The sequence below is a fragment of the Staurois parvus genome, unplaced genomic scaffold (genome assembly GCF_062004578.1).
Source record: "Staurois parvus isolate SC_StPar_1 unplaced genomic scaffold, SC_StPar_1.0 ptg000609l, whole genome shotgun sequence".
Taxonomy (NCBI): domain Eukaryota; kingdom Metazoa; phylum Chordata; class Amphibia; order Anura; family Ranidae; genus Staurois; species Staurois parvus.
The window spans coordinates 103,141-119,822 of record NW_028318405.1 but is presented as its reverse complement, the minus strand read 5'-3'; the positions used below and the strand labels follow the sequence as shown (position 1 = coordinate 119,822).

Here is a 16,682-nt window from a genome sequence, read left to right as displayed (position 1 = left end):
TTCATTCCCCATATTATTTCATCCCCCATAGTACTATTCCCCCCCAAGTAGTAAGCCAAGTCCCCCCTGTGTCAATTCACTTACCTTTGCTCCGCGCGTTCCTCTCGCCGTGTTCCCGCGCCGTTCCGGTCTTCAGGGCGGACTGTGAGAGGAGCCTAGCTCCCCTCACGTCCGTCACGCTGCCCCGCCTACACACATCCTGACAGCCAATGTATCACGCTCCGCGGGCCGGATTAAAAGGTCCGCCGGGCCGTATACGGCCCGCGGGCCGTAGTTTGCCCATTTCTGATCTAATGTGATGGTGAACACTGAAACAATAAATTAGAATAGTCCAACTGAGACTGATACATAAACAGTGTCCAAAATTAGGACTGAAGGCGAAAGAAAAACACACAAAAATCCAGGAAAAACTCCTTTTTACAATACCAACCAAAGAATTCCCCCAAAAACAAATGTCTAACTGTTTGGTTTTGGACAGTTTGGTTTTGGACCGTGTCTATATATCAGTCCCAGTTGGACTATTCTATCTTATTGTTTGAGTGTTCACCATCACCTTAGATCCTATGTAGGATCAATTCATATATACACCCACTTTGCGAGATCATTGGTATAGACACTTTTAGTTATTGGTATCACTTTGAATCCCGTACTGGATTGTTATTCACTTTCTTCACAAGAGGATCTCCAGAGGATCAGGTCACTTTCTCGATCTTATGAGGATCGAGTCACTTATAATTTTTTTTGTATATTTATTGTAGAATTTAGCACATGTATTTTGTGTGTTTATGTCTTGGTATTCACTTATGCATGTTGATATATATTATATATTTTAGGTAGCGCTACATCATTTATTTCATTTTTTTGTCCATAGATCATTAGGTATATGATTAGATGTTAGCAGCTCCTTTTTTCTTTTTATATCTGTATTTATTGTTTTAGATAGGAGCTCCGGAGGTTTATACCAATATTATCTTAAATTACCCTATTATTTCATGGATGTTAAGGTTCTTCTGTCCTAATAATTATTAGTGGGTTGTTTATTTGTTACATATGAACAAAACTGTAAAAATGCTTTTTTTAACTCTCTGTTCCTCATACAATAAATAATAGGATTCGCCAATGGCGTCACTACAGTGTATAAAAGTGAAACGGCTTTCTTTGTGTTTGAAAGCTGATCTTTGACTGGAAAAAAAGTGGAAACAATCAGGGTACCATAATAAGTGGACACAACGCTCAAGTGAGAACTACAAGTGTAGAAGGCTTTTTGCCTTCCAGTAGATGTAGGAATCCGGAGTATTGCAATGGCAATAGAGATATATGTTGCGGTAATATACAGAAAGGGTATATAACCTACTGGAATACCCAAGACAATGTTCTGAATTTCAAGAAAAGTGGTGTCTGAACATGAGAGTTTTAGGAGTGGAGCACCATCACAGAAAAAATGGTCAATAACATTGGGACCACAGAAGTCCTGCTTGCATGTATTAACTGCAATGCCCAATATGAGGGTAAATGCTGAGAACCAAGACCAGAAAGCAAGTAGGATGCACTTACGAAAGTTCATGATTGAAGAGTAATGCAATGGATCACATATGGCCACGTAACGGTCAAAGGACATGACCGCAAGAAGAAAACATTCAGTGCCGGCCAGAGATCCAAAAAAGTAAAGCTGTGCACAGCATCCAGGTAATGAAATGGACATTTTCTCTTTGATCGTTACACTCATCATTAAAGGGACAATCACGGAGGTCAGGAGAAGATCACAGGTTGACAGATTACTCAAAAAAAAGTACATAGGAGAGCTAAGATTATGACTCCATGACACAAGAAAAGTAATCAAAAGATTGCCCAATATGGTTACCACATAGAGGAGAAGAAATATGAGAAAGAGGACACCTCTGTAGTTATGAACATTCTGAAATCCCAGAAGATAAATGATGTTGACTGAGGTCTTGTTCATTGACTATAAAAAAAGGAGATATTAGGTAATTCACATTAAAACCCAACTCCAGGTTAACCCCCTATCTCTACTCCCCCCCCCCCCTTCCTCTGGCCCTACACTGACCACGTTTTTGGTAATTTACTTACCTATTTCAGATGTCTTCATGCCAGTTACATGATGTGCAGGGTCCTCATCTTCTCCAGCGGTGGGTGGTCCTGCATGATGCAGGGAGCAGTGCTATATGATGCGGTCAGCTTCACTCTCTTCATTATGAAGAGTGCTACGGTGATGCCACCTTAGGGGGTGAGCCCATTCACAGTATGTCCTCAGTCTACTGGGTTAAATTATGTTTAATATATGTATTAGGTTTGAGAACATCTTCTGCTGAACTTGCCATTTGGGAATGTTCCAAAGTGAAGGGGAAAATGTCAGCCCGTGCTGCTGGGGGATCTTTTTGTAAATGAAAAACAAAAGAGCCCTGAGTTGTGGTTTATGAAAAATGCTTAGTAGTGCAGTATGCTACAATAATTTATTTTTATTTAAAATATTAAATTGCTTAAAAAAATTAAAGGAACACTTGAAACCCATCAGATCTCAATGGGGAACAATATCATGGTGGATATCTATACTGACATGGACGGGGTAATGTGTTAGGAATGTAAGGATGCCCCATCATTTAATGGAAATGAAAATGATCGACCTACAGAGGACTGAATTCAAAGACACCCCGAAAATCAAAGTGAAAAAATTATGCAGCCAGCTAGTCCATTTTGCTGAAATTTTATTGCAGCAACTCAGAATGGTCCTCAGTAGTTTGTATGGCCCCCACGTGCTTGTATGCATGCCTGACAACGTCGGGGGAGGGTCCTAATGAGACCACAGATGGTGTCCTGGGGGATTTCCTCCCAGATCTGGACCAGGGCATCACTGAGCTCCTGGACAGTCTGAGGTGCAACCTGGCGGCGTCGGATGGACCACAACATGATATCCCAGAGGTGTTCTATTGGATTTAGGTCAGGCGAGTGTGGGGGCCATTTAGTGGTATCAATTCCTTCATCCTCCAGGAACTGCCTGCATACTCTCGCCACATGAGGCCGGGCATTGTCAAGCACCAGGAGGAACCCAGGACCCACTTCACCAGCATAGGGTCTGACAATGGGTCCAGGGATTTCATCCCGATACCTAATGGCAGTCAGGATACCATTATCTAGCCTGTAGAGGTCTGTGTGTCCCTCCATGGATATGTCTCCCCAGACCATCACTGACCCACCACCAAAACGGTTATGGTGAATGATGTTACAGGCAGCATAATGTTCTCCACAACTTCTCCATACCCTTTCATGTCCGTCACATGTGCTCAGGGTGAACCTTCTCTCATCTGTGCAAAGCGCAGGGTGCCAGTGGTGGACCTGCCAATTCTGGTGTTCGATGGCAAGTGCCAATTGAGTTCTATAGTGCCAGGGAGTGAGCACAGGGTCCACTGGAGGACTTCAGGACACAGCAAACCTTCTGGCAATTACATGTATTGATGTGCCATCCTGGAGGAGTTGGACTGCCTGTGTCACCTCTGTAGGGTCCAGGTATCGCTTCATGCTACCAGTAGTGACACTGATCCTAGCCAAATGTAAAACTAGTAAAAAACAGTCAGAAAAGATGAGTAGGGAAAAAATGTCAGTGGCCTCCACCTGTAAAACCATTCCTGTTTTGGGGGTCATCCCACTGTTGCCCATCTAGTACACTTGTTGCTAATTTCATTAACACCAAAAGCAGCTGAAACTGATTACCAACCCCCTCTGCTACTTGACTGACCAGATCAATATCCCAGGAGTTTAATTGATTTGATGCTAGACTCTGATTACAAAGTCTTCCTTTAATTTTTTTGAGTAGTGTATTTTTTTTTTTGAAAAAATATATTTCAGGACATTTTTGGAGCTTGAGACGAGACATTATGCTCACTGGGCATCGAAAACACCACTTTTATGGGCTTTGACGTTTGTTTTCTGCCTATAAACACCCCTCCATGTTATAATACATCAAAAACCGATATAGTGGTGCCTCCCTAATTAGGTGGGAACTACTAAAAAGCAATAAAAATAAGCAAGAAAAAGGGCACTTGCTCAATATAAAATGGAATACATGAATCCACAAAACCTATGATGTGATGCTAAAACAAAATAAAGTCCACTTAAGTGCATTTCCCAACACCACACTAGTCTATGGATCCTTTAAGAGGATGCTGGACCATGCCAATCTCCCAAAATCTTCTTCACTACTTGTCTACATATAAAAAGTTCACACTCACCAGAGGATTTTGACGCCTTGTTACAGGATGGTCAAACAACACTAGATTCCCCAAGGGTGAATCTCCTTCATTCTGTTGGGTCTTTCAGATAGACTCAGTAATAAAGCAGCAAATATCTATTTAAAAACTTCTACAGTAAGTGTAGTATTTATTAACCTCCCTGGCGGTCTGATTATTTCAGATTTTTGGTGCTGAAAGCGGTACATTATTTTGAATGGAAATTTGGCGTTTTATATTGTAGGCCTGTAATTCTTAGGAATAACTCCCTGAAATCTGTCTGAACAAGAGTCTAGTAAATATCCCGGGTATGATACAATTTGAAACATGAAATCATAAATTATAATTTAATAAATAATCATAAAAATAATAATATAATAATAAATTTAATTCAATAATGTAATAAAACCAAAAACACTGAAATGTGAAATATAGCGCCAAGTTCGCACATCACTGAGCTCAGTCGCAGAATCGTTTTCAGTGTCTGATGAGGAATTTCCCCCACGAATCATTATCACTCAATTCTGCAAGTGGTTCTGATTTACTATCGCTGTTCTCTAGCCGGTCTAAAACCTGCATTTGACCTAAAGGGACGCTTTTTGGACGTCATGGACGTTTCTCAGTTTCCAGGCAGAAAGAACAGTAAAAATGCAGGCAGGGCGCCGGACAAAGCACTCGGGACAAAATGTATGTGAAATGGTTTGATACAGGAATGTTATACTATGTGATTTTAGTGATTTTAGTGAATGTCACTTTTTGTCATTTTTAAATTTCCCGCCAGTTCCATCCCCCGTACGTCCCGACGCTCGCAGGGGACGGAACCCAGAAGACAGTTGCCGGCATCCGCCGGATTACATTGCCGGGGACACTGCAGGGGGGACATCGCGGGAGCGCAGGACAAGGTAAGTGATCGAGGGATCGCAGAGCAGCGCCACATGGTATTCCCGAGTGTAGCTTGGGGGGGTTACCGCTTGTGGTACTGAAACCTTACCCCAAGCTACACTCGGGAATACCGCCAGGGAGGCTACAGATGGATATTCCAAGTACAAAATATATAAAGCACACAATAACATTTGACAGTGACTGCAATATCGGCACCAGTGTACACAGCCTGTGCAAAATGGTATCACAGCATTGCCTCTGTCGACCAGTGTGTGTTCCAAGCCTCGGTTTCGTGGGTTGGACCTGACATCATGTAGGACCTGGAAGTAGCGGTCCCACGCTTCTTCTACGTACGTTTCATCACTTTCTGAAGATGTCACCAGCACACCGAGGATCACCAATACGGGTCCAAAGTTTTAATGAATGATCACATAGTTACAGCAAGGCAACTTTTCAGAGTCTGGCAGGACCCCTTCATCAGGCATGTGACCAAACAAGTTACCTTGCTGTAACTATGTGATCATTCATTAAAACCTTTGGACCCATATTAGTGATCCTCGGTGTGCTGGTGACATTCTCACATGCACCAAATGTTCACAGGAATGACTGCTGTTGGCTGGGAACCACCATGGCTGGGATCCTCACTGATGGACGCACGGCCATATTTTAAATGTTTGCACCATTCAAATGTCTTACTGGGGCTGAGCATCTCATCATCGTATTGTGTTTGAAGTCTGCTGTAGATATCTGTGGGTTTTACACCTTCGTTCGCATTAAAAAATGCCCCGGTGTGAATGAAGCCTTAGAACAGCGGGGCACATGCCCAGTGTGCATAGGGACTAAACATCACCACTGCTATTGTGCTTTTTGCCCTTTTTTTATTCCATGAAATGGGAGGATAAAGCACATATGGGCCAGTCAGGTCAAATCTGGGCAGTGGGGATTCTGCTGTAAGAACAGTGGAGATTACAGGACGATACTTACCAAGCAGTCTGTAGCCAGTACACAGTAAATTTTTTTTCTGTGCAGTTTTGTTGAGAAATATAAATGAAAAGTACTCTTCTTAACACATACCTTTAAAAGAAAAAAAAAACTGCTATATTATCCTGTATATATTATGCTGTGTTGTTCAAGAATTTCTTTTTTTCTAGACAAGAAAAATTTTTGTTTTGTCAAAAGCAGGCAATGCTGATTAGACAATTAATGAATGTGTTGATTATTTTGTTTATTTATTAATTATTTGGGTAGCATACTGTAAAGATATTGTGAGCTTCTAGTATTCCCCCCAGCCCGTGCCCCTCCCCCCGACTTCTCCATCAAGATCAACAACACCACCATCAGTCCCTCCCCTCATGCCAGGGTACTAGGTGTAATCCTAGACTCTAATCTGTCCTTTCAGCCCCAAATCCAATCACTGACAAACTCATGTAGACTTCATCTCTGCAACATCTCCAAGATTCGCCTGTTCCTAACCTCGGAAACCATTAAGCAACTCATTCACTCCCTTATATATTATATCACGCCCAGGGGCGGACTGACCATTTGGAAACTCGGGCACTGCCCGAGGGCCTGGGGTCAGTAGGGGGCCCCATGAGATGCCCCTGGTACCTTTTTCATAGGCTTTTTTGAGTTTGGGAAAGGACACAGGGGCCCCATGATCCCCTATTGCCCGGGGGCCCCATGAGTTGTCAGTCTGCCCCTGATCACGCCTTGACTACTGTAACTCCCTCCTCACTGGCCTACCTCATCGCAGGCTATCCCCACTCCAGTCCATCATGAATGCCGCTGCCAGACTCATTCACCTGACTAACCGCTCTGTATCTGCCACCCCTCTCTGCCAATCCCTCCACTGGCTTCCAATTGCCCAACGGATAAAATTCAAAACACTAAAACTGACGTATAAAGCCGTTCATAACACTGCTCCTAGTTACATCACCAACCTTGTCTCCAGGGGCGGACTGATAATTCATGGGGCCCCCGGGCAATAGGGGATCATAGGGCCCCTGTGTCCTTGCCCAAACTCAAAAAAGCCTATGAAGAAGGTACCAGGGGCATCGCATGGGGCCCCCTACTGACCCCGGGCCCTCGGGCAGTGCCCGAGTTGCCAAATGGTCAGTCCGCCCCTGCTTGTCTCTAAATACCACCCAAACCGTACCCTCAGCTCCTCGCAAGACCTACTCTCTAGCTCCCTTGTCTCCTCCTCTCATGCTCGTCTGCTTGATTTCTCAAGTTCCATCCTCTGAAACTCCCTACCCCAAGCTATCAAGCTATCGCCTACTCTGCTCACTTTTAGGCGATCTCTGAAAACCTATCTCTTCAGGGAAGCCTACCCCGACCCCGGCTAATACTGGAATCCTCTACTCTTCCATCCACTTCATCCCCTACAGCTAATTACCTCTTGTACCACTATCCCCTCCCTCCTAGATTGTAATCTCCAAGGATCAGGGCCCTCTAATCCCTCTTGTATTGAACTGTATTGTCACTGTACTGTCTCTCTCTAAAATGTAAAGCACTGAGCAAACTGTCGCCCCTATATAAGTCCTGTATAATAATAATAATCAGATATGTGCATAAATCTTTCAAGGGAATGGCAACATTTTCAGTAATAGAAGAAAAGAGAAATACCTTTCACAGCACAGTATTCCATGATATGATGGAGTACTTCCAGAACTCTGTTGTTTAATTACCTCTTAGATGAAGCTTTCAGGAAAATAAAGCACAGAGTACATTTCAAACCTCCCAACTGTCTATAAACCAAAGGGCTGCTCATTAAAGATATGTATTTATATGTTTGCTGTATTGTTGGGATGTACACATATGATTCTCGAGAGACCGTCATCCATATTATTCTTAGAACTGCATGTTTTTGAGTCAATTAAAATTAATTTGAATAACTCTTCAAGGCAAACTAGCAGATCATATTCATGTAATCATCATTGCAGTTCTGCATTCAAAAGTTTTGTTTCGTCTATGTGAGTGGTCAGTGTTTGGTGTTAAACTTAATTTTCTTGGTTTTCTGCTTCTTTCTTGCTATTGTATGTAGGAAATACAGATTGTGTTTGACCTGTAGGAAGCAAAGGGCTGAAGTCAGCCTATCTTCAAGGGGGTTCTCTGAGCACAGAATGTAAATTTCTTTGCCATGTGCTTTTGAGCATGCTCCAACATGCTGTGCTTCAAAGATTGTAACCTGTAATATGAATATTTAATAATCCAGCCAAACACCTAGTTTATGGGCTTGGTGATGTAGGATGGAAAGTGCTTTGCTGGCCCAGGGTTTGTAGGAAGAAGAGATCTCTGCTCCGGAGAGGGGTTCCTGAAGATGTTATCTGCTGGAGGATAAGAGTGTCTGGTCTAGAGATGGTGTCGGAACACTAGTGGCGATTCGCATGCGCCAGTACACAGAAACGGAATCCCTGCCAGTAAGCTGCGTGGGCACACACGTAGGTGCATCGACATGTGCATGCCTGAGAGAACTGGTGCAAGCATCCTATTTAAAGGATGGAATAGTGACCATTAATAACTGGATGATCTTCAGCTCCCTGTGATCCTTCTTCCTGTGCTACTTGGTAACCCTACTGTTTGACTACCTATTGCAGACTCATCACTGGATATCTTCTTGACTCTCTCCTAATCAGGACCTTGACTTGCTGCTTGGCTTTGCTCCTGCCTAATCTCTCATGTATAACCCAGTTTGCCTGAAGACTCTGCTTCTGTTATCAGCTCCTCATCTTTGCATGACCCCAGTTTGTTACTGGACCCTGCTCCTGTTACTACTGCCTGTCTGTGTATGACCCTGGCCTGGCTGCTGACCACATCATCTCTTCCAGTCATCTGACCATGTATGACCTTGGTTCAGCTTCCAGACTATGTCTCACTGTCTCCTAGTATCAGATCCTGGCTTTCCTACCTACCAGATCTGCCTTCCAGGTCCTACGCTTAACTTCCATGCTACCAGTGCATGGGCTGCCTACCACAGTTGATTGTGAGGTGTCATTATGATGCATCTATTAGCATTTCTGCAGACCATCTCCACTTATTATAATCTGCCATCCGGGTCCCCAGCACCCATGCTACCCTGAGCCTCACACTCATCACACTCTTGTTCTCACATTCAGGGGTGTTTGGACCAGAGCCACAAGGGAAGCCCTCTCATCATTTTGACCTCGGGCAAGGTACATAACAGTAAGCAAGTAGGACTGTCCCCCAAAAGAAGTGACTGGATAACCGAGAAGCCCCACATGAATTTTCTCAGCTATACTGACTTGGAATACCATGTTGTTGACTGCTTATAATTTATTTTTTTTTTCAGTTCAAAGTATGAAAAAGCTGCCTTCTGGTAAATTATTTAAATTTGTGTCTTACTTGAAAATTCATAACAATAAGAGGACTTTGGCTCCATTCATTGCTATGGGTAAGCTCTGTTCTGCTGGACCATTGGAGGCCACCATATGTCCTACTAATGGAAATGAATGGGTCTCAGTGGGCGTGTGCACTGAGAGGAAGACCTGATGAGGATATGTTTTCTAGAAAGGATGTATGGTGCTCTTGCTGGTTCTGAGGCTAGGCATGGTCACATAAAAAAGGTCTCTAGACTAGGGAAGAAAAAAAGTCCACTCATAGAGGTCCTTTGTGCCATAGATACCATTGGCTATTAAGCTCCACCCAAAAGGGGAAGTTCTGTTTTAAGCCTTTGTCCCCTGCTCCCCATTAAGGAGCACCTTTGGGGAGTGGGGGGGAGTGGGTACCCAAATTTGACAGATACCCACTCCCACTTCCACTGTGATCGCCTAGGCCAGTGGTCGGCAAGCCGCGGCTCGCGAGCCACATGCGGCTCTTTACAAACTTAAATGCGGCTCTCCTGTGTGCCGGGCGCCCGCTCCGCTCCCCTCCCCTCCTCTCCTCCTCTCCTCCTCTCCCCTCCTCTCCCCTCCTCTCGGATGGCCGCCCCCCTCCCTCCTCTCGGGCGTCAGGACTCTGCAGCTGTCAGGATGTAGGCGGGGCAGCCAGGATGTAGGCGGGGCAGCGTGACGAACTCTTCTCCTCTCACAGTCCTCCCTGAAGACCAGAACGGCGCGGGAATACGAGAGGAACGCGCGGAGCAAAGGTAAGTGAATTGACACAGGGGGGACTTACTATATGGGGAATGAATTACTATATGGAGGACTTACTATATGGGGAATGAATTACTATATGGAGGACTTACTATATGGGGAATGAATTACTATATGGGGGACTTACTATATGGGGGATGAATTACTATATGGGGGACTTACTATATGGGAGATGAATTACTATATGGAGGACTTACTATATGGGGAATGAATTACTATATGGAGGACTTACTATATGGGGAATGAATTACTATATGGGGGACTTACTATATGGGGGATGAATTACTATATGGAGGACTTACTATATGGGGAATGAATTACTATATGGAGGACTTACTATATGGGGAATGAATTACTATATGGGGGACTTACTATATGGGGGATGAATTACTATATGGAGGACTTACTATATGGGGAATGAATTACTATATGGGGGACTTACTATATGGGGAATGAATTACTATATGGAGGACTTACTATATGGGGAATGAATTACTATATGGGGGACTTACTATATGGGGGATGAATTACTATATGGAGGACTTACTATATGGGGAATGAATTACTATATGGGGGACTTACTATATGGGGAATGAATTACTATATGGAGGACTTACTATATGGGGAATGAATTACTATATGGAGGACTTACTATATGGGGAATGAATTACTATATGGAGGACTTACTATATGGGGAATGAATTACTATATGGGGGACTTACTATATGGGGAATGAATTACTATATGGAGGACTTACTATATGGGGAATGAATTACTATATGGAGGACTTACTATATGGGGAATGAATTACTATATGGAGGACTTACTATATGGGGAATGAATTACTATATGGAGGACTTACTATATGGGGAATGAATTACTATATGGAGGACTTACTATATGGGGAATGAATTACTATATGGGGGATAAATTACTATATGGAGGATTTACTATATGGGGAATGAATTACTATATGGAGGACTTACTATATGGGGAATGAATTACTATATGGGGGACTTACTATATGGGGGATGAATTACTATATGGAGGACTTACTATATGGGGAATGAATTACTATATGGGGGACTTACTATATGGGGGATGAATTACTATATGGGGGACTTACTATATGGGGAATAAATTACTATATGGAGGACTTACTATATGGGGAATGAATTACTATATGGAGGACTTACTATATGGGGAATGAATTACTATATGGGGGACTTACTATATGGGGGATGAATTACTATATGGAGGACTTACTATATGGGGAATGAATTACTATATGGGGGACTTACTATATGGGGAATGAATTACTATATGGAGGACTTACTATATGGGGAATGAATTACTATATGGGGGACTTACTATATGGGGAATGAATTACTATATGGGGGACTTACTATATGGGGGATGAATTACTATATGGGGGACTTACTATATGGGGAATGAATTACTATATGGGGGACTTACTATATGGGGGATGAATTACTATATGGGGGACTTACTATATGGGGGATGAATTACTATATGGGGGACTTACTATATGGGGAATGAATTACTATATGGGGGACTTACTATATGGGGGACTTACTATATGGGGAATGAATTACTATATGGGGGACTTACTATATGGGGGATGAATTACTATATGGGGGATGAATTACTATATGGGGGATGAATTACTATGGGGGGGATGAATTACTATATGGGGGATGAATTACTATATGGGGGATGAATTACTATGGGGGATGAATTACTATGGGGGATGAATTACTATATGGGGGATTAATTACTATATGGGGGATGAATTACTATATGGGGGATGAATTACTATGGGGGATGAATTACTATATGGGAGATGTATTTTCAGTTTTAAAAATGTGGCTCTCAAAATAAATTTCAATCGTGGTTTTGGCGAGATTTGGCTCAGTTGAAAAAAAAGGTTGCCCACCACTGGCCTAGGCAATCGGAAGTAGAAGTTGTTCTCCCCCCCTCCCTTCCCCATAGTCTTCTGGGACATGTGACAGGTCCTAGAAGACTGCGGGGCCATTCACAAAGTGCAGCGCTACTCACGCATGCACAGTGGGCAGTGGGCACCCGGCTGTGAAGCCACAAGCTGTCACAGCCGGGTGCCCACACTGAAGATGCAGGCACCAAGGAGAGAAGACGGTCGGTGAAACCAGCGGTGGTGAGGACACTCCTGGACCTAGGGACAGGTAAGTGTCTGTATTTTAAAAGTAAGCAGCTACAGTTTTTGTAGCTCCAGACTTTTTTTTTTAGGTGGAACTCTGATGTAAAGCTTAGATGCCCAGACCAAATGTAGCAGCATTAGTTTTAACTTGATAGAAACTCTAAAAAAATAAAGTTGACTTTGTGCTAGTCTGGCAAGAGTATCATCCCCACAGCCGTAGTCAATCTGTCCAACCACATAGTAGTCGGTATCTTTCTTCACCTGGTTCCTTTGATCTTCCCAACCATTATTTCCTTATACTGAAATCTCTCTCTTCTGACAGTGTGATCCAAACAGGACAGTCATAACTTCATCATTTAGGCTTCTAGTAACATAGCCAGGTTGATCTCTTCCTAAGTTGATCTTTTAGTTCTATGGGCTGTCCATGGCAGTAACCAACTGACCCCAAATAAACTTGCTTAATCTGCATATAATAATTAAGGGCTTGCAATTAAAATTTGCCTTATCATGAAATTGCAGAATTTTCCCCGAATGGGCAAATTTTGGGCTAATTCACAGCCTGAATTGAATTTTGGCACTCACCAATAATGTAATTTGCACCCTTTAACCATTCCTAGCAGACTTAGAACAGCTACCGTCTTTTCCGGCATATAAGATGACTTTTTATGCCTTGAAAATTTTCTCAAAAGTCGGGGGTCATCTTATACGCAGGTATACGGCATGCAGACACTTTTTAGGGGGCGCCGCCGTCTCCCCCTTCCAACGGAAGGGAAACTAAGTACAGGGGTGGGCAGGGGCTGCTGTTTCTTACCTGGCTCTGGTCCCACGGCGATCCGGTCCAGGAGGTGCGGCTGCTCCTTCATTCAGTTCGGCCACTGGATGTTCGCGCGGCTGCTCGGCTCCGCCTCCTCACCGGTGATTGGCTGCCAGAACTGTAGCTCAGGAAAGGCACACAGGCGGCCAATCACCGGCGAGGAGGCGGAGCCAAGCGGCCCCGCAAAAATTAAGTGCAGGAGCGGCCGGTAAGTGTGCCCTGCAGAGGTGCACCATACTGGAACAGGGGTCAGCAAGTGTCAGTGGGAGGAATAGTGCCCCATCATTGGTGTCACTGATACTAATGATGGGGCATTATTCCTCCCACTGACACCAACGATGGGGCCCTTTTCCTCCCCCCCACTGACACCAACGATGGGGCACTATTCCTCCCCCCCCCCCCACTGACACCAATGATGGGGCACTATTCCACCCCCCACTGACACCAATGATGGGACACTATTCCTCCCACTGACACCAATGTTGGGACACTATTCCTCCCACTGACACCAATGATGGGGCACGATTCCTCCCACTGACACCAATGATGGGGTGCTATTCCTCCCACTGACACCAATGATCGGGTGCTATTCCTCCCACTGACACCAATGATGGGGTACGATTCGTCGCTCTGACACCAATGATGGAGCACTATTCCTCCCACTAATACCAATGATGGGACACTATTCCTCCCACTGACACAAATGATGGGGCACTATTCCTCCCACTGATACCAATGATGGGGTACTATTCCTCCCATTGATACCAATGATGGGACACTATTCCTCCCACTGAACCCAATGCTGGGACACTATTCCTCCCACTGATACCAATGATGGGGCACTATTCCTCCCACTGACACAAATGATGGGGCACTATTCCTCCCACTGATACCAATGATGGGGCACTATTCCTCCCACTAACACCAATGATGGGGCACTATTCCTCCCACTGATACCAATGATGGGGCATGATTCTTCCCACTGGTGTGCATTGGAAGAGGGGTAGTCTTATATGGCGAGTATAGCCCAAACACTACATTTTAACAGGAAAGGTAGGGGGTCGTCTTATACGCCCAGTCGTCTTATACTCCGGAAAATACGGTAATAACTGGCGTGAGGGGTTCTGGATAATCCATTCCTTATTTATTTATTTATTTATTTCAGGTACTTATATAGCGCCATCAATGTACGCCGCGCTTTACATATATATGGTACATTCACATCAGTCTCTAACCCTCAAGGGGTGTACAATCTAAGGTCCCTAACTTACATTCATACATACACATACTAGGGACAATTTAGACAGGAGCCAATTAATCTACCAGCATGTCTTTGGAGTGTTGGAGGAAACCGGAGCACCCAGAGGAAACCCACACAGGCACAGGGAGAACATGCAACCTCTAGGCAGGTGGCTGGGATTTGAAGCAATGACCCTTGTACTGCCAAGTGGAAGTGCTAACCCTTTAGCCGCTGTGCTGCCCATAGTCCCTTACTATGAAAGGTTGGGCTGGGAGCCCCTATAGTGTCAGTATGTGCTGTATGCTGCTGTAGAGAGAGGCTATGGAGAGATATTAGGTTTAATTAGCCAACTTTGCTTTAATTCTGTGATTTGCATTGGTGGGGTACACCCATTTTCACAGATCTTCACTTTTGAATGGCTATCTCATGGGCTATCACCCTCTTTGTTGATTTTATTATTTTGTTTGTTTTTATATTAGAGGCTTTTTTTATTTTAGATTTATTGCGTTTTTGATTGGAGTGTAGTGGTCCTCCTTTTTTGCTTATCATTGCACAGTTAAGCAGCTTAAGGTTTTTCTTTAACAAAACAGCAGGCTTTTTTTTTTGAATGGTGAAGTGGGCATTTTAGGGTTTTCCTTTTTTTTTTGGGAGTATCTTGTTTTTTTTTTGTTATTGTTTTGATAGGGACTTTTTTCTAGGTTTGGGATGCTTAAAGTTTAGCATTCACCTGCTGCTGGCTATTGTTTTCGGTGCTTCCTTTTGTTCCCATTGCTTGTGAAAAAACAAAACACAGTGTCATGGTCAGGTGTCAGGCTCAGAGACCAATAGCCATAGCAGTAGAGAGACTCCCAGTGACCAGCAGGATAGGTACACAAGCAGGTCACCCTTGTGGATGTCTCATGTTCATCCAAGGTGCGGGTTCTTCACCAGAGCTCCTGATGGTGGAGATGCATTTTTCTGCATGTTAGTACCAGGTTGCTGTCCTTGTGATTGTCCCACCAAGAAGCGAGTAAACTGGGGTGTAGTAGTATATATAGCAGGTAGGGATAAAGCAGAGGCATAGTCAGTAAACAAGCCGAAGGTAAATAACAAGTGTTAGTGAAGATAAGGACAGCTGCAGGTGCTCAAAGGAGCAAGGTATCGGCAAGAGAGAGCACAATAATCTGGCAAACAGGAAGTGCAGAGACATGGTTTAACCGCTTGCCGCCCTGCCACTGTATATATACGTGTGCAGGGTGGCAGTGGAGCGCAAAAGCACGTTTTAATACGTGCTCCGCGCTCCCGACACATTCGCGGGTAGGGGGCGCGCGCGCTCCCGCCGACCCGCGGGTGACACAATTCGATCCAGGAGGGATCAATCATTAGATTTCAGCCAGTGATTTCTGGCTGAAATCACATGATCGGTCCCTGTCCTATCCTGTCCTGTGTTGACATTTACACAGGGCAGGATATGATGTCATTCTTCTCTGCCTGGACACATTCCGTTCCAGACAGAGAAGAAGACACAGTAAAAGTGAGTAAAACACTACACTGACAGTTAGAACACACCTAGGTCACATTTAACCCCCTGATCCCCCCCCCCCCCCCAGTTAACCCCTTTACTGCCCTGTCACCAGTGTCACTGATCAGTGAAGCGATTTTTACTGGTAACTGTATCAGTGTCGCTGGCGACTTCCGATAAAGTTAGCGCCCCTCCCAGATAGCGCCAGATTGCCCGCCAGTACACCAGTAATCCCGTTTAACCCCTTGATCGCCCCCCCCCAGTTAACCCCTACACTGCCCTGTCACCAGTGTCACTGATCAGTGAACCAATTTTTACTGATCACTGTATCAGTGTTGCTGGCGACTTCCGATAGTGTTAACGCCCCTCCCAGATAGCGCCAGATTGCCCGCTAGTACACCAGTAATCCCATTTAACCCCTTAATCCCCCCCCCAGTTAACCCCTTCACTGCCCTGTGACCAGTGTCACTGATCAGTGAACCAATTTTTACTGATCACTGTATCAGTGTCGCTGGTGACTTCCGATAGTGTTAGTGCCCCTCCCAGATAGCGCCAGATTGCCCGCCAGTACACCAGTAATCCCGTTTAACCCCTTGATTGCCCCCCCCAGTTAACCCCTTCACTGCCCTGTCACCAGTGTCACTGATCAGTGAACCAATTTTTACTGATCACTGTATCAGTGTCGCTGGCGACTTC

At 44.3% G+C, this 16,682-nt stretch overlaps 1 protein-coding gene across 1 annotated transcript; it reads right to left on the bottom strand.

Annotated features, from left to right (window-relative positions):
* Positions 1-1,015: 1,015 nt before the first annotated feature.
* Positions 1,016-1,963, bottom strand: LOC149449616 (olfactory receptor 10A7-like). The gene has a single exon (XM_089692988.1). It carries the CDS (start codon positions 1,958-1,960, stop codon positions 1,016-1,018), a length of 945 nt encoding a protein of 314 aa, XP_089549114.1. The 5' UTR covers positions 1,961-1,963.
* Between the last annotated feature and the right edge of the window lie 14,719 nt (positions 1,964-16,682).

Coding starts and splice junctions, on each gene's coding strand:
- LOC149449616 (XM_089692988.1), bottom strand. CDS start 1,960: ATGAACAAGACCTCAGTCAACATCATTTATCTTCTGGGATTTCAGAAT.